The sequence below is a fragment of the Eptatretus burgeri genome, chromosome 2 (assembly GCF_056783735.1).
Source record: "Eptatretus burgeri isolate ZD-2024b chromosome 2, Ebu_testis_v1, whole genome shotgun sequence".
In the NCBI taxonomy this organism is placed as follows: domain Eukaryota; kingdom Metazoa; phylum Chordata; class Myxini; order Myxiniformes; family Myxinidae; genus Eptatretus; species Eptatretus burgeri.
Genome location: NC_140962.1, coordinates 84185316 through 84210034, shown reverse-complemented (window position 1 = coordinate 84210034; position 24719 = coordinate 84185316). Strand labels below are relative to the sequence as shown.

The following is a 24719-nucleotide window of genomic DNA, read 5'->3' as shown; positions in this document are numbered from 1 at the left end:
CACATCTGATCCAAGCATCATTCTTAGTGCTCTCTGTAAGCTGGATGGCCTCGATGTACGCACGCTTGCCCCGAAACAGTCCAGCCTGGATTTGTATCCCGATGCAGCTATAAACAGTCATCCCGGTGTTTCACAGGCAGGGTGATTCATCAATCCGTGTGCCGTCCCTCATATTGACATTAAACTGGGTGTCCTGTCTGCCAGCCAGCTTTAGTTGGTGGATGGTAAAGATCCCACAGTGACCTTCATAAAGAGAAGGCGAGCTATCTTCAGCACCATGAACAAATTCCAAATTTCTGCCATAACCTACAAAGGGCGCTGAATCAGTGGCACAGCCGTGCCCTCAGCCAATGATGCTACCCTGCATATGAAGGAAGTAGTACTAGTAGAGGACCTGGCTTAGACATGTATGCACTTAATTTAGGAGAGGATAACTCAACTGTTTTAGGCTAATATGACCCCAAGGAACAACTTGGGATGTGTGCCAAAATCTCTATCCGGGACGAACGGCCCGAAAATGACCATGCCCTTTTTAAAATGGCCACACCCTTTTTCATCGAAAGTGCTACTTCTGACATCGCTGTATCTTCTAAACCGTTGAAGCTACAGATTTTCTGAGGTGCTAAAAATGTTCAGAATGGCCATGTTTATTTATTTATTTAGGGGGGGTCATAGAAGAGTGTAAAATTTCTAATTTGATATTTTTTATGAGAAAATTCCTAAAAACCGTTTTATTTACCATACATACTGGAATTGCCATATATTTATTAACTTAAACTTTCTGGACTTAGAGCAAAGTTAGAAGATTTGTGTCATCTACTCGAGTTGAACTGACAATTTGGAATTTGAACAATACAAGGGATTTAAAAAAAAAGAAAGAAAGCGAGCATTTGATTAATATAAAGAAATTGTATTTTCAATCATTTACATACTATTATCAATGGAATGTTAACTTAAAATGAAAAATAAAAAACAAAACATTACTTTAGTAGGCAGCAGTATCTAGAGAGCTTAAATGTTTCAAAGATCAGCAGGGAAATTGCCCAACCACCAACAATACAACTTTTAAAACCACATTCATACTGTTTATGTGTCACGTAAACCAGGGTCAGGAACATGAAGAGCAACACAACAGAGTTCAGGTACGAGGATGATGAGCAGTGTTCATTCAGTGATAGGGTTTTTACAACAATCACCTCCCTTGCATTTGCAGTACTTGCAACACTTGATCCCAGCTACCCTGCAGGAACACCCATTTTTGCGAGCACACTTGCCACATGTGCAGGGATTTGGCAGGCCTTTGGGTTTGGAGATCACATTCTCAGGGACTAATAAACTGCCCCTTCTTACAAACCCATAAGACTCGGCATTCATAATCAGGGTGGCATCTCTAAATGGGGCTTGGACCCACAGCTGCTGTTAGTCATAGCATCTATGGATATGTTTCCTTGCATTAGTTGAGGTGCAAGTGGTTCTCTTAAAGTCCATCTTGAGGGCATTGCTATCAAATGCAGTGAGACGCAGGTCGTCAAATGTCTCCAGGTCTGTTGATGGTTTGAGACACTTGACCAAGAATGTCTCTGCCATCTGTATTGCACTTTCTGCTAGCTGGGGACAGTCAAAATTCAGGATCAGAGAGGAATTTCCTGGTTTGCGGACAGCATTCAGGGCTGCAAGTTTAGTTGATATCTTGCTGGTTGTATCGCACCCAGTCAGCGCATGGAGTGCTGGGAGACACTTTGTGAGCTCGTCTCCCAGTGATATGCAGATATCGTGGAGTGGTAATATTGATATTTTCACTCCTGAGTTGCGGACGAGCCAAAGCTCTTGGAGGCCAAGATCTCTCCAATTGACTGTGATGTGGCATAACAGGCACACAAAGACATCTGTGTCACCTGATGACAGCGTCATAGATGTAGGTCCTGACCGGTGACTTAGAATGTCCTGCACATGGAACATCATCCTGTCATCAGCTTCCTCATGTGTGCAGTTGAGCCAAGGGAATGGAGAAGCACACCCAGCTGACACCATCCATGCCTGTGGTGATATACCGAGGTATAGAGGTTTGGTTCCGTGGTAATTGGTGGTGAGCCACTCAACATAGAATGCCTGGAAAGCAGTTTTGCTGATGGAAGATGACCAAAAGTTCTCTAATACCACTGGAACATTTTGGTTTGGTGACATCACATCAAGGACAACCATTTATTTTGACTTTCTTCTTCTCCCCCTCTCTCCATTCTTGGTGCTGTCCTCTCTGTAAGCATCAAAAACGATATGGATCCCATCACAGTTGTGCCCAGCTTTGGTGACCATAGATGTCAAGGCAATAGCAAAGTCATGGAATGTCTTGACGGGCGGATCAAGCTTCTTTAAGGGGACCTTTCTCACCAAGGCCATGAAGTCGATAATGATGGCGTGGGTTTGTGGGGAGGTTTCTGGCCATTTTTTTTTATCTGGAGTGGGCACAACTTCAGCAGCTCAGTCCCAAGTTGTGATTTGGTACTCTTCCTCAAGTAACCATCTTCGTCAACCAAGAAGAATGCAGAGTTGGTGATCTCATGCTTGAGTAGCTCCTCAACAATGAACCCCCAGTGACTCCCATACTCAATAAACATGAGAGCTTTGATTGTCTCATCTTTGATGTCTGCTTTGGGAGCCAATTTCAAGGTGGTATTAGGGGACGTAAACTTGATTTTGCTAATAGTTGAGTGTATCGATATCGACCTATTTCTGAGTCGATCATCGATAAAATTAGCACAAGCAGTGCTGCCCTCCTTGATACAGCACAACAACTTGTCTACATTGACATTGGTCACAATTTCTCCAGTGAGAACATTCTTCAGTGCTACCTGGTCTTGTAGAGGACTGCATACCTTCAGGAGATACTCCTCTATGTCTTGCACCATCCCAACTATCTTAGTTGCAGTACTTGGGTTGAAGTCGTGGTGAAGTGAGAGTTCTTCTTCGACATCATCCTTCATCTTCAGGAGGTCAACGTACTGGTCTTTTTTATGCTTGATAATTCCCCACAGAGCTACTGCTTCCTTCTTTCTGGTGACCCCAATTATCCCCCCACTCACTTTGGCAGGCCGATTGTAGCACTGCTCTAGCGCCTGGTCAAAGGGCACTCCACTACCTTTCTTGGTGGTGTTCATGACAAATCCACCATTCATGTAGGAGTTGTAGAGGAGTGGGAACTTCTCCTTCAGTTGATAGCAGTCCTGTAGGAATAATGGTGTCTATCGAAAGTAGTTTGTTTTCCCAAAAAAGAAGAACAGTGAAGTTGCCCTCTCCATAGCACTGAGGTAGAGAATCCAGTCTCAAGAGCGCAGAGAATTGGTCAGATCCCTGACTATTGGGAACAGGTGGGAAACGTATGTGTTCCAGTAATCAAAGGACTGGGACAGCGATGCCCTTTCCTTAAGGTAGACTTGAAAGGCTGCTTGGATGGTGTGATATTATCTATAATATAATGAGATATTATCTCTGTGACACTGGATGGATAAGTCGTTCGTTCGTTCGTTCGTTCGTTCATTCGTTCTCTCTCTCTCGTTCTCTCTCTCTCTCGTTCTCTCTCTCTCTCTCTCTGGATCTTATAGCTATGAATAAATCAAAAGCAGGCTGAGTGAGTGATAATAGCGTCCATAGAGTGATAGACAATTGGGTACATAGTTTTAAAAAGGGCGTGGTCATTTTCGGGCTGTTCGTCCCAGATAGACATTTTGGCACACATCCAAAGTTGTTCCTTGGGGTGATATTAACCTCAAACAGTTGAGTTATCCTCTCCTAAATTAAGTGCATACATGTCTAAGCCAGGTCCTAGACTATACTCTTGATAACATTTGTATAACCAGTTTAACATTTGTGGGGATTTTTTTTTTTACATTCTCCTCACATATGAAAACGAGAAACATGAACTCTGATATGCTCAGGTAATGATCACATCTACAAACTGGGATGGCACTTGGTGGAGCGCTTACTTCCGCCAGGCTGAACAGTTTACGTTTTGTATCTCACCAATAGATCAGACCTGGATCTGGACCTGATCCAAAATCTCGTCAGCTTGTTATTGTCACCGACCAAACTTATCCACAAAGTTTTGTCATAACTCGTCTACGACTTTTTGAAATATCATGCTATACATCGTTTTTGGCCCATCTCTCAATGGTGAAGAATCACTTTAAAAATAACCATATTAAAATAAAAACTCATATCCGGATCTCCACCTAAATCGAATCGATTCGTTCTTCGCACATGCCCAACCTGTCCACAAAGTTTCATCCGAATCCATCGATAACTTTTTGAGATATCGTGTGATACAGTATATCAATTTTGGCCCTATCACTCAATGGTGAAGAATCACATAAAATTCCACTATCCGGAATCGGATCTTCACTAAAATCTAAACATTTTGGCCTCGTTACACACCCAGCCTGCCCACCAAATTCCGTCCGAATCCGTCCGTAACTTTGTGAGACCAGCAGAGTACAAGATCAATGGGTAATCTTGTTCCAAGCATGCAACACGTTCTTCTGACGCATACCTTGAATTGGGTGGTGTACAGGCAACAGACAACTCTGTATTGGCAAAAAAAATTAAATAAAAAAAACAACAACTGGGTTACGTGCATGAAGCAAAAACATACCTACTGCTTATAATTCAAAACACCTCACTGCACTGGAAGATGTGAGGACAGGGAAACTGGACTGTAAATGGTGGGACTTGTCATACCCTCCCCCACATGGAGACGGCATGACGTGATGCACATTTACAGGGAAAACTTGCATTTCAATATATATTGTGGTTTTGATGCACAAAAAAAAAATATTGTGGTTTTGTCCAATCACCAATCGCAGGCAACGTTTATAATTTATGAAAGAAACACATTGACAGATTACAAAAGGAAAACAATTTGACCAATTGATAGGGAAGCAATGGTGGGGGTCAGGGGGCAAGTTTAATTGCTTCTGAATGTTTAATCTGCATCATCACAGCAGGAGACGTCATCAAAAAGCCGATTTATGTTTATTTCACATTTTTATCTCAATTGCAATGTGTTTACTTTTGGCTGCTGCCCACATTCCTCTGTATTTTCTCAAAGCCCAGGAACCTAAACCCCTTATTCCCATCGGTATCATCGGTAATTGGCTTGAATCATCGTGGTTTTGAATGTCGCAACGTTTTGCGGGAACATAACCCCCACGACATTTAAGGGTTTACTGTATTTGTTGAGCAAGAAATGCTGCAAAAACTATGAAACCCCCAAGGAAGATGTCTTGGAGGAAGATGCAGCCACGCCCATTGCAACACCATCCGCTAAGAACCAGGACATGCATAACAAAAGGAACCATTAATTGATGCTAGTAATTCTTCATGAACATCCTTTTCCATGCTCTTTTCTTTTTGTTCACTTTTCCCTCATCGCCCAAACCAATAATCACCTGCTGCATGAACTACCAGGCCCAACGTCGTCGTCACTTTTGAATGTCCTCTTCCCCACCCTAAAGCCCCCTGACTTAACTTACCAGCTTGAGCAGAAGAAAGGTGGCTAGGGTAAGAATCGGTGCAGCAAGCGAGAAGATAAGCAGGTGCTTTCGGATCCGATTTCTTTCCAACCCACCATGCATCAAATACGACACGAGGCCAAATGCTGCTGGAGCCTGACATGACATGCAACAATCAACATTTTTAACAATTGGATATCAACAATAACCTCCATGGGGAGATCAAACAGTTCTAGCAGTGACATACTCACAATCGGTAACAGCACTCCAAAAACGCAACAATGAGCAATTGTAGAAGTAAAAAAAAAAAATATATATATATATATATATATATATATATATATATATATATATTCTTAATTTAATAAGATATATTTGTATATTAAAAAGTAAAAATAATATTGGCACATCTTCGACGATTTTGAGTTTCTCACCGACTTGAACAAAAACAATCTTCCAACTTCACTTCTAGATATACACTGCTCAAGACAAATGGGAACTAGGGTGAAGTCGATGGCACACCGTTGCAAATCCCCACGCTTCCCACCTCAAGCAAAGTTTAAAGATGGCAAAAAGACACCAGGAAAGACCCATTATCAGATTTTGAGTAAAATGTTTTCCCGTTTTGACCACTGCGACCCCAACTTCCCACCCCCTGGAGCATGAGCCAGAGGTCAAATCCCAAAAACTCATTACATATTTCATGCATCCCCCAATGTTGATTGCATACACCAAGTTTCATTTAAAATGTTTAAAAATGTGCTTGATCTTTTGACCCTGCCCCAGGGGGCAAGGCCAAAGATGATTCTGCTCTTGCACCTTCGTGCCACGTGGTGATCATCCCTAAATTTGGTGAATTTCTGCATAACCGTTTAGGAGAAGATAGCGTGACAGACAGACAGAGACAGACAGATATCTCCCTGTTTTTTTCTTCTTCAAAAACCGTGTGGATAATAAATGAACATTCCTATTCTCAATATGTGATGTAAGTGTAGCAATTGAACATCGATAGAGAGGCGCGTGCATGCATGCATGCACTGGAGAAGACAGCAGAGGGAATGAAATTTCAAATTTGATGTAAAAGTGCTGGCATGAAATAAGGGGGAATGCAGGCAAAAAGGTAAACGCACCTTATGCAGCATGATGGCGAAGAAAATTATGAGTTGCACAGCTGTCTTGGAGGAAGATGCAGCCGCGCCCATTGCAACACCATCCGCTAAGAACCAGGACATGCATAACAAAAGGAACCATTAATTGATGCCAGTAATTCTTCATGAACATCCTTTTCCATGCTCTTTTCTTTTTGTTCACTTTTCCCTCATCGCCCAAACCAATAATCACCTGCTGCATGAACTACCAGGCCCAACGTCGTCGTCACTTTTGAATTTCCACTTTTTCCTCCTTCCGCATCTGCTCCAGAGGCAGCCAAAAGACCACAAAAACAAGTTTATCCATCCACAGTACACTTTAACCCCTCTCGACCATGGTCTCCATTACTCGAAAACAAAGTAGAGAATAATTTGATGACACCTCTTCTCCTATTGCTTTACATTAAACACCATGATGCTCTATAAGTTACCTTCATCGTATCAATCTTTTTCCTTAAAGAGGATAAAATGTGCCACCTTGCAAAAACGATGCCAGAACATTTGCAGAGCAACCAGCTGATCTACAAGGTCAGGATCGAGAACCATGGGTTATAAGAACTGGCAGTACATACTGCCGGTGTTGTCACCCAGTGCACAAACATTTTATCAGTGGAGATTTAATCCAAACTTTGATTAGTTAAAAATATGAATTGTGTGAGTGAGTGTGAGTGTGTGTCAATCGCACCTTTTGGCTGTGATGGTGAGCATCGCCGCACAATATGTCTCACATGTCAGGAGGTGCGATTGATGTATAAATGATGAACGTGGTCATCATTGGTAAGATATTTATCGGAATGCCGCCCTGAGGGAAAATAATCCCAAAATCGAGGTAGGCGGTTCTGTTTGATGTTTAACTGATGTTCACCATGCAATCTATCTGTATGACAGTCGTGGGGTTGAGGGCTCTGGATTGGAGGTGACACTTTTAATGGGGACTTTATGTCCAATGGAGATCGGGTGAGTGCTCAGCTCACTCCACATATTTAAATATTATGTATATACATACATATATATATACACACACATACAGTTCGCCCTTTTTCCTGGGGACATTGTCAGTATCAATTGAATTGCTATTCCTGCACCCTCAAATGCATTCAGGTGCAGCAAAGTGAGCTTTCTGGAAAAAAAAATATCTGAAAGTTCTCAGGTTCAAATAATTAAATAATTCTGGCTGCCAAACCGCGTGGCTGATCGGGTTGGAATTTTAAACCCACGGTTCGGCTAAATTATAATTGTGAAGTTTCGCATATATAGAAGCAGCGGTTCCAGAGTAAACATTAATTAATATTTATCCTTCAATCCAACATGGCTGCCAAACCGTGTGACCTATCAATTAGAAATTCACAAACTTATATTCACTGCTCGTGTGCAATATGTTTGTAAAGTTTCCCCTTGATCTGTCCAGCTGTTCTGGAGAAGATGTTTGAAGGTTTTAGGGTAAATTCAATATGGCTGCAAAACCATGTGACCTTTCAATTAGAAATTAACAAACTTGTGAAAGGATGTCTTGGGGAAAGTGTGTGTGAATTTTTGCCTCAATCTGTCTGGCCGTTCTGGAGAAGAAGATTTTTAAAATGTATTAATTTTCAATCCAAAATGGCTGTGGAACCATGTGATCTATGACATCATAAATTTATATTCTGCTTCCAATAGTGTAGTGCAACACGTTTTTGAAGTTTCGTGTTTATCAGACAAGGTTCGTTTTTCTATCCAAGACGGCCGCCAACCCATGTGACATGTGACGTCATAATTGGTAAAGTATATGCAGGCATGGGGGTGGATTATAGTGGCCAAGTTTCACTTTGATAGGTTATGTGGTTCCAGAGAAAACATTATTTAATATAATTTTTAATCCAACATGGCTGCCAAACCATGTGACCTATCAATTAGAAATTAACAAACTTCTGAAAGGATGTCTTGGGTAAAGTGTACGTGAAATTTTGCCTCAATCTGTCCAGCCGTTCTGGAGAAGAAGATTTTTAAAATTTATTAATTTTCAATCCAAGATGGCTGATGAACCATGTGACCTATGACATCATAAATTTACATTCTACCTCCAATCCTGTAGTGGAATGCGTGTGCGAAGTTTCATGTTAAACGGATAAGGTGCATTTTTCTATCCAAGATCGCCACCAAACCATGTGACTTTTGACATCATAATTTTTACTATGAATGCAGACATGATGGAAGATGATAGTTGCAAATTTTCACTTTGATAGGTTATGTGATTCCAGAGAAAACATTATTTAATATTTTTCTTGAATCCAACATGGCTGCCAAACAAAGCGACCTATCAATTAGAAATTAACAAACTTATATTCACAACTCGTGAGCAATACTTATGTGAAGTTTCCCCTTGATCTGACCAGCCGTTCTGGAGATGTTTGAAGGTTTTTGGGTAAATTCAAGATGGCCACCAAACCATGTGACCTATCAATAAGAAATTAACAAATTTGAAAAAGGACGTCATGGGGAATGTGTGTGTAAAATTTTGCTTCAATCTGTCCAACCGTTCTGGAGAAGATTAAAAAAAACAACAAAAAAAAAAACAAGATGGTTGGTGAACCAAGTTACTGATGACGTCACAATTTTTTTTTCTGCGGTGAATTGTTGTGTTGATGATGCTCAAGAAATTTCAGATTTTCATATGCAGCGTTCTCTTTGACGAATTTTCACCGGGATACCGCTTCACTGATGTCACGAAAAATCACCCCTCTTCCCCATTGGGAGTTCATTAAAATGTATGAAGCGAAATATATTTCCATTGCACCGTTTCAGAGATACAGAGGTCTAAATGTTTTCGTTTTTTTTCAAGATGGCACCCGTACCACGTGACCTATGACGTCACAATCATCAATTGAGTTTGCTATCAAAAAAGATACATACTATGGTGAAAATTTCGTGTCGATTGGACTTACCGTTCCTGAGAAAATGATTTTTAAAGTGAAAGAACCCGCAAATTGCCGGCGGAAAAAGAATAAATAAGAAAGAAATGAGAAATAATGTTACGAATCTGGAACCCATCGCACACAACAGCCAGGGTACCTATAGAACAGTTATATCGATAAGTCTGTTTCTAGTCAGGATTCCTTCCCCTTTGTTTAATGGGTGAATAATTGTACGTGCGCTGTGAATTATTTTATAGTTAGACTTTTTGTTACATCAATTACTACTACAACAACAACAACATCCTCGTTTGTTTGGCTTGGCAGCGATCGGGTTCGAGGTGCCGGAGATCGACTCGTCTGGTCTGGTCGGCTTGGCAGTGCTCGGGTCGTCTCTCGTCTCGTCCACCTGGCATCCGACGCTTTTCCTCCGTCCCTGGTGCTTGGAGTGGCATCGTTGCTGCGGGTTCGAGTCCCGCCGAACCAGATCGTCGAAGACCACACGAGGTGGACAGGTCCAAGCGCAGGCTCTGGTCTCTAGCTCACCTGTCCTCGAGCTGGAGGCCTTCAATAAAGACCATTGGGGTCCATTTCTGTGTGTGTGCATCTGTCAGTGGGCCTGTCTGTAAGTAGAAATTGTTAAGTGCTTGCTCTTTGTACATTGCAATACTATATTCGGGGTTAATTCTGCTCTGTGTCTTCCCTTTCCCTATTGTAAATAAATCCCCCATTAAATGTATAAGCTCGTTTCTGTGTTTTCTTCATTGGTTTAACACGGTGCGTGTTAGGGAATTAAAGAAGGCCGTTGTTGCAGTAGTGGTGTGCATTTGGACCGACGGGACCTCGGTAACCATCCGTTCGGGTTACGCACGGGTCGAGCACGCATACGGCTCGTCCCGTACGAGTGCCATCGAGGGTGTGAATCCTCGGTAGCTCGCCACGTGGGCCTCTAGGTATTTTGAAGTTTGGCAAATAACCCTGTTCCACGTGGTTGATTTATTGACGATTCACAGTCCTGTAAGGGACCCGTACCTTGTGGAGTTTTCCGAAAGGTACGATCTAGATTCCGGGTGTTCGGTAGAGTCGACCCTACTGCTCCACCAAGCGGTCGTGCTCGCAACCGACGCCTGGCCCGCAACGATAAGAAATAAACAGAAGAAAAACAATAGGTTACCCAGTCCATTTGACTGAGTACCCTAATTAAAAGCTTAAACTGGAACATTAGATCATGTTCCTGCTTTTAAAGAAAAAAAAAATTCAGCAACAGTGAGGGTGGGAGCAGCTGCTGCATTCTGGGTAAATTAAGACATGAAATGTGAAAAAAATGTATTGGTAAGTGTGTGTGAACAGAAATCAATTTCGTATTAGTGATCACAAAACAGATATTCAGGTCTTGAGAGACTGAAAACACCAAGGCCTTTAAAGGCCTCGTGAGATTAACAAATATAATTGAAAAAGATGAAGACATGAATGATGTCCGTTATCAGGTAAATTAACACTTTAAGAATGTCAAATATAACTTTGTTTTGCAACTGATGTTCATTATCAAAAGCAAGTGTAGTTAATGAGAATAACATCACTGCAGTCATGGTTGTGGCCAGTAGATAAAACTTCATGAAGTCACCCACAAACTGCCAGTAAGGAAAGCTAGCTACCTTTGAAGTTTAAGTTGAACTTGGGGTGAATGAAAATACAACTAGAACTGCACTTGGTAGAGCGCATACCTCCGCCAGGCTGAACATGTTACATTTTTGTATCCCATTGATTGAACGGATCTCCATTCAATCAATCACATCTTCACCTGACATGACCTTTGACCTTTGATGCCAAAATCTAATCACTAAATCTTTGCATCATAATACTCGTATATACTTGTACCATGTTTGGTCAAAATCCCACCAATGGTTCACAAGTTAGCATGGGAACGAAAACCTATGACAGACTCTGACCTTTGACCTCTTGATGCCAAAATCTAATCAGTTCATCTTTGCATCATCATATATAGTTATACCAAATTTGGTCAAAATCTCATCAATGGTTCACAAGTTAGCACGGTACCAGAATTTTTACCTAACAGAACCTCTGACCTTTGACCTCATTATTTAATGAGTTCACCTTTGCATCATTATACATGCTTGCACAATGACAAAGTATTATAAAGATCCCTTCAGCCATAGAAAAACCTATCACGGACGGACAGCAGGACGGCCAACCCGAAAAACACAATGCCTCCAGTGACTTCATAGACAGAGGCATAACAAACCGATCTCGTTTCAGTGCATCCGTACCTTCAGTGCCATGACTGTGACCGTGTCCAAATCTATCCACAAGCAGCATGAACACAAACCCCAGGACGAGGGGCAGCCCAATTAGAGCATGTAGCTCTTCAAAATCCTCACTGTACGAATGGTCATGCCCAACTGCAATCACAGGCTTCTCGGCTTCTGCTGCGCTCATCACTGCTCCCTCAGAAAGTGGTACTCCTCGAGGTTTCCCATGTTCATCTATGCAAAACACATCACAATCACATGATCATTCGAAATAAGAACCTTTCCCCAAAAAAGAAGAAAAAAGAAGCCAATTCCGATCCATTGCAATATATTATATACTTGTGTTTTTTTGTGTATTAAATACAATGGGTAACAGGTATTTCACACCAAAAGGTAGTTGCACACCACTAAGAGCTGTGTAAGTGAATGACATTCAATTTACATTTCACAATGTAGGTAACCACGATATGAGATCTTAGAATGGCCATTACACTGGGGGCCTTAACAGCTCGACAATTTCTCAGGAAAGTTGTTGAGATGGTGAGGAGTGGGGGGGGGGGGGGGTGGGGGTTCAAGAAGACAGTCCTGTCCATATTTGTGGATGTGAGCACTTTTAATAATCACCGCCTCCAAATGTATCTTACGAACGGTTCATGTACCTCGAGGTGGTGGAAGGGTATGGCAAACCTTCAGTTGGTACAGTTTCAAACCACTCACAACTTATTGCAAGACCGGATGCCCGGCACAAAGCAAACGATAATCACAGTCAACCAAGTTCAAGTCTTAATGTTACTCACAAGTGCAGATAACAATCATGTGCTTCGTAGAAGACAACAATATATCCACTGGTAAAGAACTAGTTTATCCAATGTACTGTATGACTCGACCTTTTATCGGGCCATTAGGGGCATAACACCGCCGAGGCAGTTTCATTGGCTTGGGCAGGGGTCAGCAACCTTTTTGTGCAGAAGAGCCAGATTAAATTAAAACCTTGAGCAGTTGGGGCACAAAGAGCCAACCGTAAAATTAAACAATCAACGGAGCCGACTTCATTGTGCAAGTGTAATTATGAAATCGTAGAAATTTAATGTTTACACTAAATAGACACCACAAAATTACAACCCGTACAATGTTTTATCAACAAATATCGTAACATTTTCAATTAAGTGTTTGGCCTGTTGAATAGATGTTTATATGTGAATTTGTACCAATAAACTTGGAGGCTCTGTGAGCCACATTGGGATCGTCGAAGAGGCAGATATGGCTCGCGAGCCAGACAGGTTGCCGACCCCTGGGCTCGGGGCACAATCCTGGATCGGTCGACACTCCGACACAGGATACTTGGCTCACTTTTCCCAGCAAGCTGGTACTCATTTTGCTGACCTCGGAAGGATGACGGGCCGAGTCAACCCACCTGGCGTATGAATTTCAGGACCTTAAGATCTTAAGCCAGCTGCCTTAACCATTACGCCACCACAAAGCTTCACCTTTATCCAGTGAAAATATAAAAACAACATTCCAACTCTGTTAGTAATGGCATGTATCGAGATAACTTATCGGTATCCATGTTCAGTTACGCTTAGTCAGACAAGTCATGATGATAGCTTAACTATTAACACTGCTCTGTTCTGATTTGCCATACAATCTTGCCTTGAAATACAGCAAATGTAAATATAAACATGAATATGGCATTTGGCCCCTTAGGCACGAGTCCATCAATTCAAACTGCCTGATGTATGCAGATACAGCATTCATTGAGATGACAACGATCCAAAATCAAACATTTACCCCTTGGCCTCTGGAGTCGCAAGGAAAGCAAGACAGAGCATGTAAGAATGAAAATCCTCGCCAAGGTACTGCATATATAGTGCGACGGTTTTGGACATGTACCCCTCGGAGAGGATTCACGTACACATAGGAGTCCCAAAAATGAGTTATTTCATTAGTTTCTGTGGTAGGTAGATGTTTGCCCCTTATCCGAGGGCGGGGGGGGGGGGGGATATGTTGTTAGTTTGTGTATCTCCAGTGTGATGTCCGTTCCACCAATCGCCCCTCTGCCTTCCTCAATCCACCAACAATCCCCTTTACCAAACCTCAATTCAACAACCACTCTTTCATCCCGTCGGTGTTTCTTTCAACCCCGGAGGTTTATTCTCGTCCTTCAATACATCTGTCTTCCTCACCACTCGAATCCACTCATTCTTTTTTTACCACCAACTACCCGTCGCTCACCGTAAACAATTTATCCTCCGGCCCAGCACCGAATTACTTTCCCATATCCTTTTTTCCCCCTTCCTAAATTTTTCCTTCCCTGCACTTCCACATTCGTCATGGGGGACAACGCTTCTCAAGTACGAAATAAAGTACAACACATCTCGCATGCAAGATACAGTGCGCACTGAAGAATGGTTTGCAGCCCGTCGGACTGCAGAGTAATCTGCGGCTGGAGATTAGGGAGACAGGTCCGAGGAACGCCTCCCTCCCACCCCCGTGGTAGTCCCTGAACCCCGGTTCCGTAACAATACATTATAGTCTATCGACATGAAAATAGATCTGTGTGCGGACTCATATACGCACCTGTTGACACACAGACAGATTACAATAGCCTCTCCCATCCCCTTGGAAGGACGAGGCTAATAAGGTACAGTTTGTGACCAACAAGGGAGTTTCAAAAAGGATGTGGATTATAATTACAAAACATGCAAAAATTATGGGCAAATTTTGTGCAGTGACATATATTGTTTACCCTGAACAAGTTACACAGGAGGTGACAAACACTGGTTAAATAGTTCTGGGAAAAAAACCAAAATGGCAGCTCACAGCTCGGTTTGTATCATTCAAGTTCCCTGCGACGTAAAACATCAAACGAGATGAAAGTCACATGAGACTGTCTGTACAATTTCTCAATGCAGGTCTTTCGCACACCATACGTGTTTAAATCAGGGGTCTCCAACCTTTTTGGGCGGAGGGCCACAAAACCAAAGTGGTGAGGGGCGGAGGGCCGCACCCAAAAAAAGGACGCTAAATTCCGGAAAATAAAAATATAATTAATATGCGGAAATTTAAACAAAAATTAGTGCTGAATATATTTTTCTTGCCAACGAATATGATAAATGAATAATCGTGTTAAAAACACGTGTCTAATATGAATCAAAATCATAATAAAAATTACAGAACGGTTTGATCATTGACCCTGACAAATTGGCAATATCGTGGGCCACATTGTAATGTAAACTTAACATGGCACCGCGGGCCGCAGGTTGGAGAGCCCTGGTTTAAATGTTACAGCATTTTTTTTAAAATGGCTGTGAAATTGTCATGTTCTTCAGCATTCTCACATGCTGTTACTCGAGAAAACAATAAAACAAGTTAAACAGCCAGTTTTGGTGAATCACCAGATCACTCTACGTGACCTTTCAGAACAATATATATTGTACACAGCATACATTTTTGAACGAGTGGGGCATGCTTGCAGGCTACAAACAGATCCTGGGGTGCATCACACATTCATGCTCGCAGACACAATAAATACAAGCTTTACATAATTATTGAAGTGGATTGTGAAAGAGCTTCACCATTTTAATGAAGTAGATTTTGTGTGTATTCTATAAGTAGCGAGATAAGTGATCAGAATTAACTCTTTATTTTACATTTTAAATGTATAGTAGTTTTTTTATTTCAAAAGGTCAAAGGTTATAAAATAAAAGTATTGTTTCCATCATATTGGGTTGCGAGGCAATGCTAAGAGACTTGTCCTGTGCGCAGCAGAAACGGAGCTCCTTGCCGTTGGCACACCAGGGACGCCTGAGAGGATGTAATGGAAGACAGACTCATAAACTCTGGGTGTGACCAAGTTAAATACAAACGTAAAGGAATGAAAGGGGAACTTATGAACTGAAGTTGAAAGCAAACAGTGATTGTCATGCTATTGTAGCCGTTTCCATGTTGCACGTTGTTAATGACACAGCCAATTTGAGTCAACATGATGTTAAGTTAGTATCCTTCCTTTCTGACACATTGATGGAATTTAAATTTGTAAAGATGATCGAAAACACAAAAAAAAAACAGTATTAAAAAAAAACAGTACAGTACAAGAGTAATTTTGCACGCATTTAATAGATGAAGAAGAAGGCATACCTTACTGGGTAGACAAAACACTGCGGCGAAGCATTAATTGACCATACTGTGTCGCAGGCTGTTAAAACACTGCAAATTGTAAAAACAGTATTTCAATTTCCAAAAAAAAAAAAAATTCTAGTTAAGGAATTAAATTCCGGTTCATGTTCACCACGAGCCTCTTCCGAGTGTTCTTAGTGGGTGGGTCCAAGCAAGCCCAGCCGACCCGAGTGCCTCTGTCCCTCTTCCTTGGCAGTGTATTTCACCACCAACCAATGTAAAAACGAAGAGAACTGGAAGGGCACTTGGTGGAGCGCACACCTCCGCCACGTAATGTTTGATCCATGAGAACAAATCGGGCCCAATACATTTTTGAAATATCATGCTACTATATCGTTTTTTGAGCCCTATCTCTCAATGGTGAAGAATCACTTGAAAAGTTAAATAATTCTCGTATCCAGATCCGGATTCGGATCTTCACCAAAATGGAATCAAATCTTCCTTGTCACACACCCAACATGTCCACCAAGTTTCATTCGAACCTGTACACAACTTTTTGAGATATCCTGTACTCAGACAAACAGACAGACAGAAAGGGGTGAAAACACAACCTCCTTCACCTCCGGTGGCAGAGGTAAAAATAAAATGGTTTCTTTTGACGTTTTGGATTATTCATTTTGACTGTCGTCTGTGTTTTGATGATTTTTCTAATTTCTAACATCGGACCTTGTGTTTGTGTTCAACTTGCCGGGACAAAGTGATCTTTACATCCAGCTTTCCTGGCAATGTGTATCGTGAATAAAAGCATACATGTTGGAGGCAATGAAAAACAGGTTGGCAGCAATCGAAATTGGGTATATTTAAAATATAAAAAAAATATTTTAACCAAAGGTGGTAAAAGCGATTTAAATTCGAGAGATTGTCAGTGACACAAAATTCAACGGAATACCGAGATAGACGTTTACTGACGAGTCATGATAAGGAGGTTCCAAATAAGAGAATTTCAAAAAAAAAGTTCAAACGCTGATTGTTGCGACACGATATTATGAAGAAAGTTTCATGGCATAGGATAGGGTATCCATCAATTACCACTCGAAATTCACACCGTAATTAAAAAATGATAATAATAAAAAAATGAATTAAATGGGATCCTACCACGCGGTTTTGGATGCAAGTGAAAGAACATTTATCAAAGTTTTGACTTCCCCCCCCCTCCCCCCCGTGTCCAGTTGTCGCCTGCGATGCGAGACATCACCTTTACTGTGAATGGCGTACCAACAAGAAAGATCAGTGTTGCCCGGTTTACCAAATGATGACAAATGCTGTATGATGATCTTGAGAAAATAATCTTGCGGAGTCAATGAAAACAATCCCAATCAAATCCTACCATTCAAAGTACCGATAAATATCACCTGAAGAAGTCGAAGAGCGACCTGGAAAGCACATACCGATTGATTTGGGGGTGACGGCAATATGGTAGATGTGAGGAAGTGACGTGCTGGTGCTCACGGAATCCTCGAGGGTGGCGACGTGCTCTTTGTTTGGTGAAGCTCATGATGCCACAAAGCCATTAGACGAGAGCGGTAAGTTGCGTGTCCGCGAGAGGTCTCCACAGGTAATGTCAGTGTGTGTGTGTGTGTGTGTGTGTGTGTGTGTGTGTGTGTGTGTGTGTGTGTGTGTGTGTGTGTGTGTGTGTGTGTGTGTGTGTGTGTGTGTGTGTGTGTGTATTGGACAGCTCGATGGAGAGTGTGCCACCAAACAAGGCAGAGCAAAACACCGGATCATCTTTTGAACCACCACCCCATCTTCACCACTATAGAAGTGCTTTTGCTTTTCCAAATCAAATGAAGCAAAAGTGTGGAATCCTCACCGTGTATCCTCTTCAAGGAATCTTCGTACAGGGCGTGGATCCCCTCAGGCACGATTACAGCCAGTGCAGTGCCGCAGAGTAGTCCAGCACCCAGTACAGAGACCCATCGCAGTTTCTCCTGCACACGGCAAACCTCGTTCCCATTACAAGCAATTCCAAACGTTCTGCTCATAAAAGGCAGTTTTAAAAGTAACAATGCAATGAACGAAATACAATATATATATATATATATATATATATATATATATATATATATATATATATATATATATATATATATATATACATATATACATATATATGTACACACACACAGTATTGATGTTTCATGGATTTGTTAATCATAAAAATAAAATGTCTGCTTGTTGACTGACAGGTATGTCCTCTGTTACCAATTGGCTTGCTTGCGCTTACCAAGCTAACCGTTCCTCATCAAGTTTCGTTGGAGTGCTTGTTTAAGGGTTAAAATCTCACGAGCAGCATGGCGAGCGCTGGTCCAAGCTGATGGGTAATGGAACACGGTCACACCTCCAGCTGGGGTGTGTTCGGTTACCAAGTTTCTTGTAGAGCGCTCACCAAGCGGCTTAAGCACTAAAGCAAGCTGCTTAATAAGCGAACATACTCTCGATCAAGTGAGATACCCACTTTTCTCTGAAACTTACCTTTCTGCCCAAGAGGTGCTAAGCTTAATACCGAACAGTTTCTTTTGAAACAGCTTGTAATACCTTCACCTGTATACCTATAATATAGGGAGTTCAGAAACAGACACCATGACCAGGGATATAAATCTGTGGAGCTGTGAACTCCCTCACCCCCCACAATCACCAAGTTTAAAAACATAAAAGAAACGAAAGGAAACTTTTCAGGGCAATGATTCCAAGAGTACGTTCATAAACTGTCAAAGGAAGATTAACGTGCGATTCGAACCGCCGAGACCGTCCATGGACCGTTCAACCACTCGCCTCTGACAAGTCGATAATTAAAGGGATAGAACCCGCCACGTAGCAGCCTGCCAGCATCGCAAGCGCCAGCAGCAAAACAGCCTGCAGCTCATCCATGTTCCAAGGCAGGTTTTAACACGCAGCGAAACCGACACTGGGGCATGGCCACCCCTGGAATGCGGTGAACAACAACAACGACCACACTCTTACAATCAGCTTGGCGCTTCACTAAAACAACAACTACTACTACTACTACCGCTTCCGGTTACACGTCTCTGACATTCCGTTCATTTTTTTTGATTGTTTGTTTCATACTTTGATTAATGGAGTTTTTAAAACTCATTGTTTTACCACGTGGTATACTCCACACTCATCGACCGAGGGGAAATTGTGTTACTGTAGGACAACAAATATATAGCATATCAGCAGATACCGCGAAGCCTATACACCGCTCTTAAATATTTTATCTGCTGTTAGTGAAAAACAACAACAACAACATTTCTTCATAATTCGCGATGAAAATGCAAAAAAACGAATGACGTTCACTTTTTTGAAAAAATCATTTTAATTCAGTGAGTGTTGTGATAATAATCAACAACAGACCTTTTCTGTCGGCTTTATTATCACAAAACTCATCCGCATATCGACAACAACATAAATATACATCGGGTAAGAATAACACAAGCCGGCAGGCGGCGATGGGTCGCCGAGCATGGAATCTATAAGATATAGAGCAAAATGGATGTCATATAGCGGATAGAGAATCACCTTAAGATTATGCAGATCAAATCTCATCCAGTTCCATCTACTGATAACTACTCGGTATCCATTTGAATGAAAAGTACCGAAAATGCGGTTTGAAATCGGAAATCCCCAAAGTTCGAGGGGGTGCTGTGGGTGAACAAAGATATAAATCGAAAATCCGGCTCAATAGTTTGTGCACAATATATTCCAGACGATTAGTGTGAATTTACATGACCATCCGACCATAACCCTAGGAGGAGTAGCATTTGGCACGAAGGAACCTCCAGCTCTCACATATTATCGATTTTTGCACCAATTGACCTTTGACCCCTGACCTAAGCGAAATCGGTCAATATGTCCTGAGGCAAAGTTGTAGTACTAATTGAGTACCATGAACCTGCAAAGTTTCATTCGTATCGATGCACTCACCTGGTCGCTAGGGGGCATTCAATTTTCACACAAACCCTAATTGTAGGGGGCGCTGCAGGTAAAGTATTCCATATATCACAAAAACCGGAATATATTTGATAGAACATCACCTGTAGATCATTCGTGCCAAATTTCATTACCTTACGTGGGATAATGGCTTTCAGAATTGATTTCGCGTGAACGGTACCGATTTTGAAGGTTTTTCAGTTGTTGCGAGGGAACCAAAGCGTCCCAAGCAACCATCACAATTTCCAAAGCACGAGGTCATAAGATGTACCTACCACCCAAGTTTAGTCAAAATCGGCCCACGTTTACTACCCATTATGCTGATGACAAACGAACAAACATCCAAACAAACAGACAAAATTACTGACAATTAGGGTCACTTATTTCGGCGACCCAAAAATACAATAACTAGTGTACATAATGCTGAAGGCAAATACCACATACACATCACATAATAACAAAGTTAAACTCCATACTCTAATACCAATTACATTCCTCAGAGTACATTATTCCTAATATACAGGGTGCCCCACAGAAAAACAGGAAATTTAAGATTTATTTTGCCATATTTTGCACTACATCTAACGTTTGTTTTTGTTTTGTTTGAAAATATAGTGCATCTTTGTTTTACACTACATCTAAGTTTGTTTTGTTTGAAAATATAGTGTATCTTTGTTTTACACTACATCTAAGTTTGTTTTTGTTTTGTTTGAAAATAAAGTGTATCTTTGTTTTACACTACATCTAAGTTTGTTTTTGTTTTGTTTGAAAATAAAGTGTATCTTTGTTTTACACTACATCTATTTTTTTTTTTTTTGAAAATAAAGGGCATCTTTGTTTTAAACTACATCTAAGTTTGCTTTTGTTTTTAAAAAAAAATAAACTGTACCAAATTTCCTGGTTTTCTGTGGGGCACCCTACAGTATATAACATACCTATATTGATACAGCATGACTTTCCACCGAGTATGTAGTGTACATATCAACACCAGCCATTGACCTTCATATACAGCGCTGCAACATCCACCCAATCACCATTGCCACTAATTACAGTATGGCACTCCATTATCACAACATTGACCCCCTTCCGAGATATCTATCTCTGTAAATCTAATCTAATAGGAGGACGAATGGTGCGACCGGATCTTCTTGGCACTGGAGGGTTATCCCCAGCATCTCATTGCTGTGTAGTTGCAGGAACCATCTCAGGAACGAGATTATCCCCCTCTGAGCAGGGTGCGTCTTGGGGACTACCCTGGGGAATTACATTTTCTTCAGAAGCCTGAGGTAGAATTTGGGGTTCACTCTTGGACGGGGTTCCAATTGGGGCTGTGTCTAACAGAGACCGTAGTTTCCCTGCCATCTGGGTGGTGAACATGGGCATAGTGGGGTCCTGCTTGGAGGAGGTCGACTTCATCCACAAGGGGATCAGTTTTATTCGTGCGTTCGTGACGCTTCAGCAGGACTGGGCCAGGATTGCATAGCCCAGTAGGCACCGAGGCTCCCGAGGAAGAACGACGAGAATAGTTCAGAAGTCTTTCATGAGGGGTAGCATTGGTTGCTGTAGACAACAGTGAACGAATTGAGTGGGGAGCATCAGGCAGAACAGTCAGCCAGCATTTGATGGGTAGAGCCATTGTGATTGCCTTCCAAATGGTACCATTGAACCTCTCCACTTGGCCATTACCTTGAGGATTATAGCTAGTAGTTCTGCTACCGGTGATCCCCCGAAGGAAGTCTTGCAATTCCTTGCTCATGAAGGAGGGTCCCCGGTCCGAATGAATGTAAGCCGGCATTCCGAAAATAGCAAACAGCTGACAGAGGCACTTAATAACCGTGGAAGTTGTCATGTCGGCACAAGGAAATACAAAAGGAAACCGTGAATATTCGTCCACAATGTTAAAAAAATACTGATTATTATCTGTACTTGGAAGAGGCCCCTTGAAATCTATATTGAGACGCTCAAATGGCTGAGTAGCTTTTATGAGTCGAGTCTTATCTGGTTGGTGAAACTTGGGCTTGCATTCGGCGCATATTCTCCAAGATCCAACAACCTGCCGGACATCCTCTACAGAGTATGGCATATTCTTAGATTTCACAAAATGGTATAAGCGGGTAACCTCTGGGTGGCACAAGGCTTCGTGGAGGTTAAACAGTGAATGTCGATCGTGGCATGCCATCCCACAATAAGACCTGGAGAATGTATCAGAGGGAATGTTTTCTCGATCAGGACGATATACAATGTCTCGTAGCAAGATAATTCCATCCTCCAACGCATGAACTTATCATTCTTTATCTTTTTTATGCGGCTTATCAAACATATAAGCTCACTGATTGTTGATCTGTCTTTATAGTAAAATGTCTGCCCGTCAAATACTGTCTGCAGTGGTGAACTGTTTCAATAATAGCCTGGGCCTCCTTTTCAATAGAAGCATGACGACATTCGGGTCCCTGAAGGGTTCGGGAAAAGAAGGCTACCGGACGTCCTGCCTATGTGAGGACTGCAGCAATTGCCACATCCGAAGCATCGGTCTCAACTTCGAAGGGTACGGATTCGTCAATCGCCCTCACCACTGAACCTTCAATGTCTTGCTTAAGTAGATGGAAAGCCGCTTCTGCTTCCCTTGTCATGGGAAATGTAGTAGTGGCACACAGTGGGCGGATCTTGCTTGAGTAGTCATGCATCCACTGTACTGTGAATAATAGGTGAAGAAGCCAAGGATGCGTCGGAGCGATTTCATGTCCCAAGGCACAGGCAAGTCCTGCAGGGGTCGGAGTCGTTCAGGATCCGGGCGCATTTCCCCTCCTTCCACCACATAACAGAATACTGAGCCTGTTAGTTGAAAGGATGCACTTGTCTTCATTATAAGTTATATTCTTTCTCTTTGCAGCCTCAATAAATTTTGTGACATGAGCATCATGCTCTTCCTGAGTCATGGCGCAGATAGTCTGTAATGTTGTTGAAGTAAGCATGTTCCAACCAGTTCTTCTTGGATGAATGAATCCACGATACGTTGGAAGCAAGCCACTCCGTTGGTGACACCAAAGGGAACCCGAGCAAACTGATAAAGGCGTCCACAGGCCTCAAACGCGGTGTATGGCTTATCTTCATTTCTCATGGGGATTTGATGAAACGCACTACAGAGGTCAATTGTACTGAAAACACGGTATTGAGCAATGTTGTTAACAGTGTCATCTATACGAGGCAGAGGATACCCCGTAAGAAGTGTAAATTTGTTGATAGTTTCTGAATAGTCCATGGCTAAGCGTTTCTTGTGAGTTTCGTTCTTAACGACAACAACCTGTGCACACCAAGAGGAGTTACTGGGCTCTATAATACCTTCCTTCAACATCCTCTGAATTTCCTTTTGAAAGAATTTACGATCATCGGGAGAGTACCGGCGTGATCTAGCAGCAACAGGATAACAATCAGCTGTCAAGTTGGCAAACAGTTCTGGAGGGTCAACACACAGTGTACTGAGTCCACAGATAACAAGAGGAGGCAAACTACCTCCATATGTCAGTGTAACATTATCATGCAGTCCCTGAAAATCCTGGCCCAAAACTATATCTGAACACAGCTGAGGGAGTATGGACAGACGTACATCTTGGTAGCACCGACCGTTTACTTTGATATTGGCCCGACAGAACCCTGTCTGAGCGGTGAAGGAAGTGGATGCCATGGAAACATTGTCTCGGGTGTGATGTACACTTAAGGAATGTCACTTAACGAGGTCGGGATGGATAAAACTTTCTGAACTACCACTATCAATAAGGCCATCCTATTCCACTCCATTGAGCGTGACCCTCGCAACCACTTTTGATAACACCCCTGGGGCAGCGGCAGAAGACACAGCCGCTAGCGTTACCTGATCAGAGGAAGTTGCACAAGCACCAGTAGCTGCTGATGAAGTACTCCGGCACACTTTAGCAAAATGACCCTTTTTCTGGCACTTATGACACACAGCCTCTCGTGCCAGACATTTTACACGTGGGTGTTTTAAAAAACCACAAAAGAAACATTTAACACCCGTAGCAGCCATTACAGTTGTGGGTTCCACTTCACCGGTATTCTGATTGGATGAGGCAGCACCCAATGAACGGGAGGGTTGAATAACACAATAAGATTCTGAATTTCTTTGGGCTGAATATTGAGATCTAGCCTGATCAAACATGGTAGCAAAATCTAGTCTTATTCTCAAATAAATGGTATCTGATCAATGGGGACTGCAGGCCGCTAATAAAGGCATCCCTGATGGATTCTTCGCAATGTTGAGTTGCTGTTACAGCCCTAAAGTTACACTCTTTACTTAACATTTTCAGTGTCAGAAGGTATTCACCCAAGGACCCTCTGACCTGCTGGCGGCGAGTTGCAAGACGATGGCGTGCAAACACTTCATTAGTGGACTTTACGTACTGTGACTGTAAAGTACGGATAGCCTCATCATAAATGGTGCACTCTGATATAGTTTCGTATAGTGTTGGTGAGACAAAATTTGTAAGCAGACTTAGCTTATCCAGATTATCCTGTGGTCGAGCTCCCAGGAAGTTTTTGAATGTCTTTAACCAGTGTTTCCATTCTTGTGCCGCCGTGGGTGAACTGGGATCCGAATCCAGCCTCTCTGGTCTCAGCAAACGCTCCATTCCAGTGTCGGCTTAGGCGCTCTTCTGATCCAATCCAACCGGAAAGGTTTTGTGAGAATAAATTATTGTTGTAATAATCAACAATAGACCTTTTCTATAGGCTTTATTCTCACAAAACTCATATGCATATCTACAACAACAGAAATATACATAGGGTAAG

General features: G+C 42.1%; 1 protein-coding gene across 1 annotated transcript in view; it reads right to left on the bottom strand.

Moving 5' to 3' along the window:
* The window catches only part of SLC39A9 (solute carrier family 39 member 9), a 28577-nt gene extending 9557 nt beyond the window's left edge, over positions 1-19020 (bottom strand). Inside the window, exons 1-6 of the mRNA XM_085870100.1 lie at positions 18759-19020; positions 17797-17914; positions 11829-12044; positions 6846-6914; positions 6635-6720; positions 5526-5660 (exon numbers count right to left, since the gene is read on the bottom strand). Coding sequence (XP_085726226.1) covers positions 5526-5660; positions 6635-6720; positions 6846-6914; positions 11829-12044; positions 17797-17914; positions 18759-18854 — 720 coding nt within the window. The 5' untranslated portion in view covers positions 18855-19020. The remainder of the gene's footprint in view (positions 1-5525; positions 5661-6634; positions 6721-6845; positions 6915-11828; positions 12045-17796; positions 17915-18758) is intronic.
* Positions 19021-24719: the final 5699 nt, after the last annotated feature.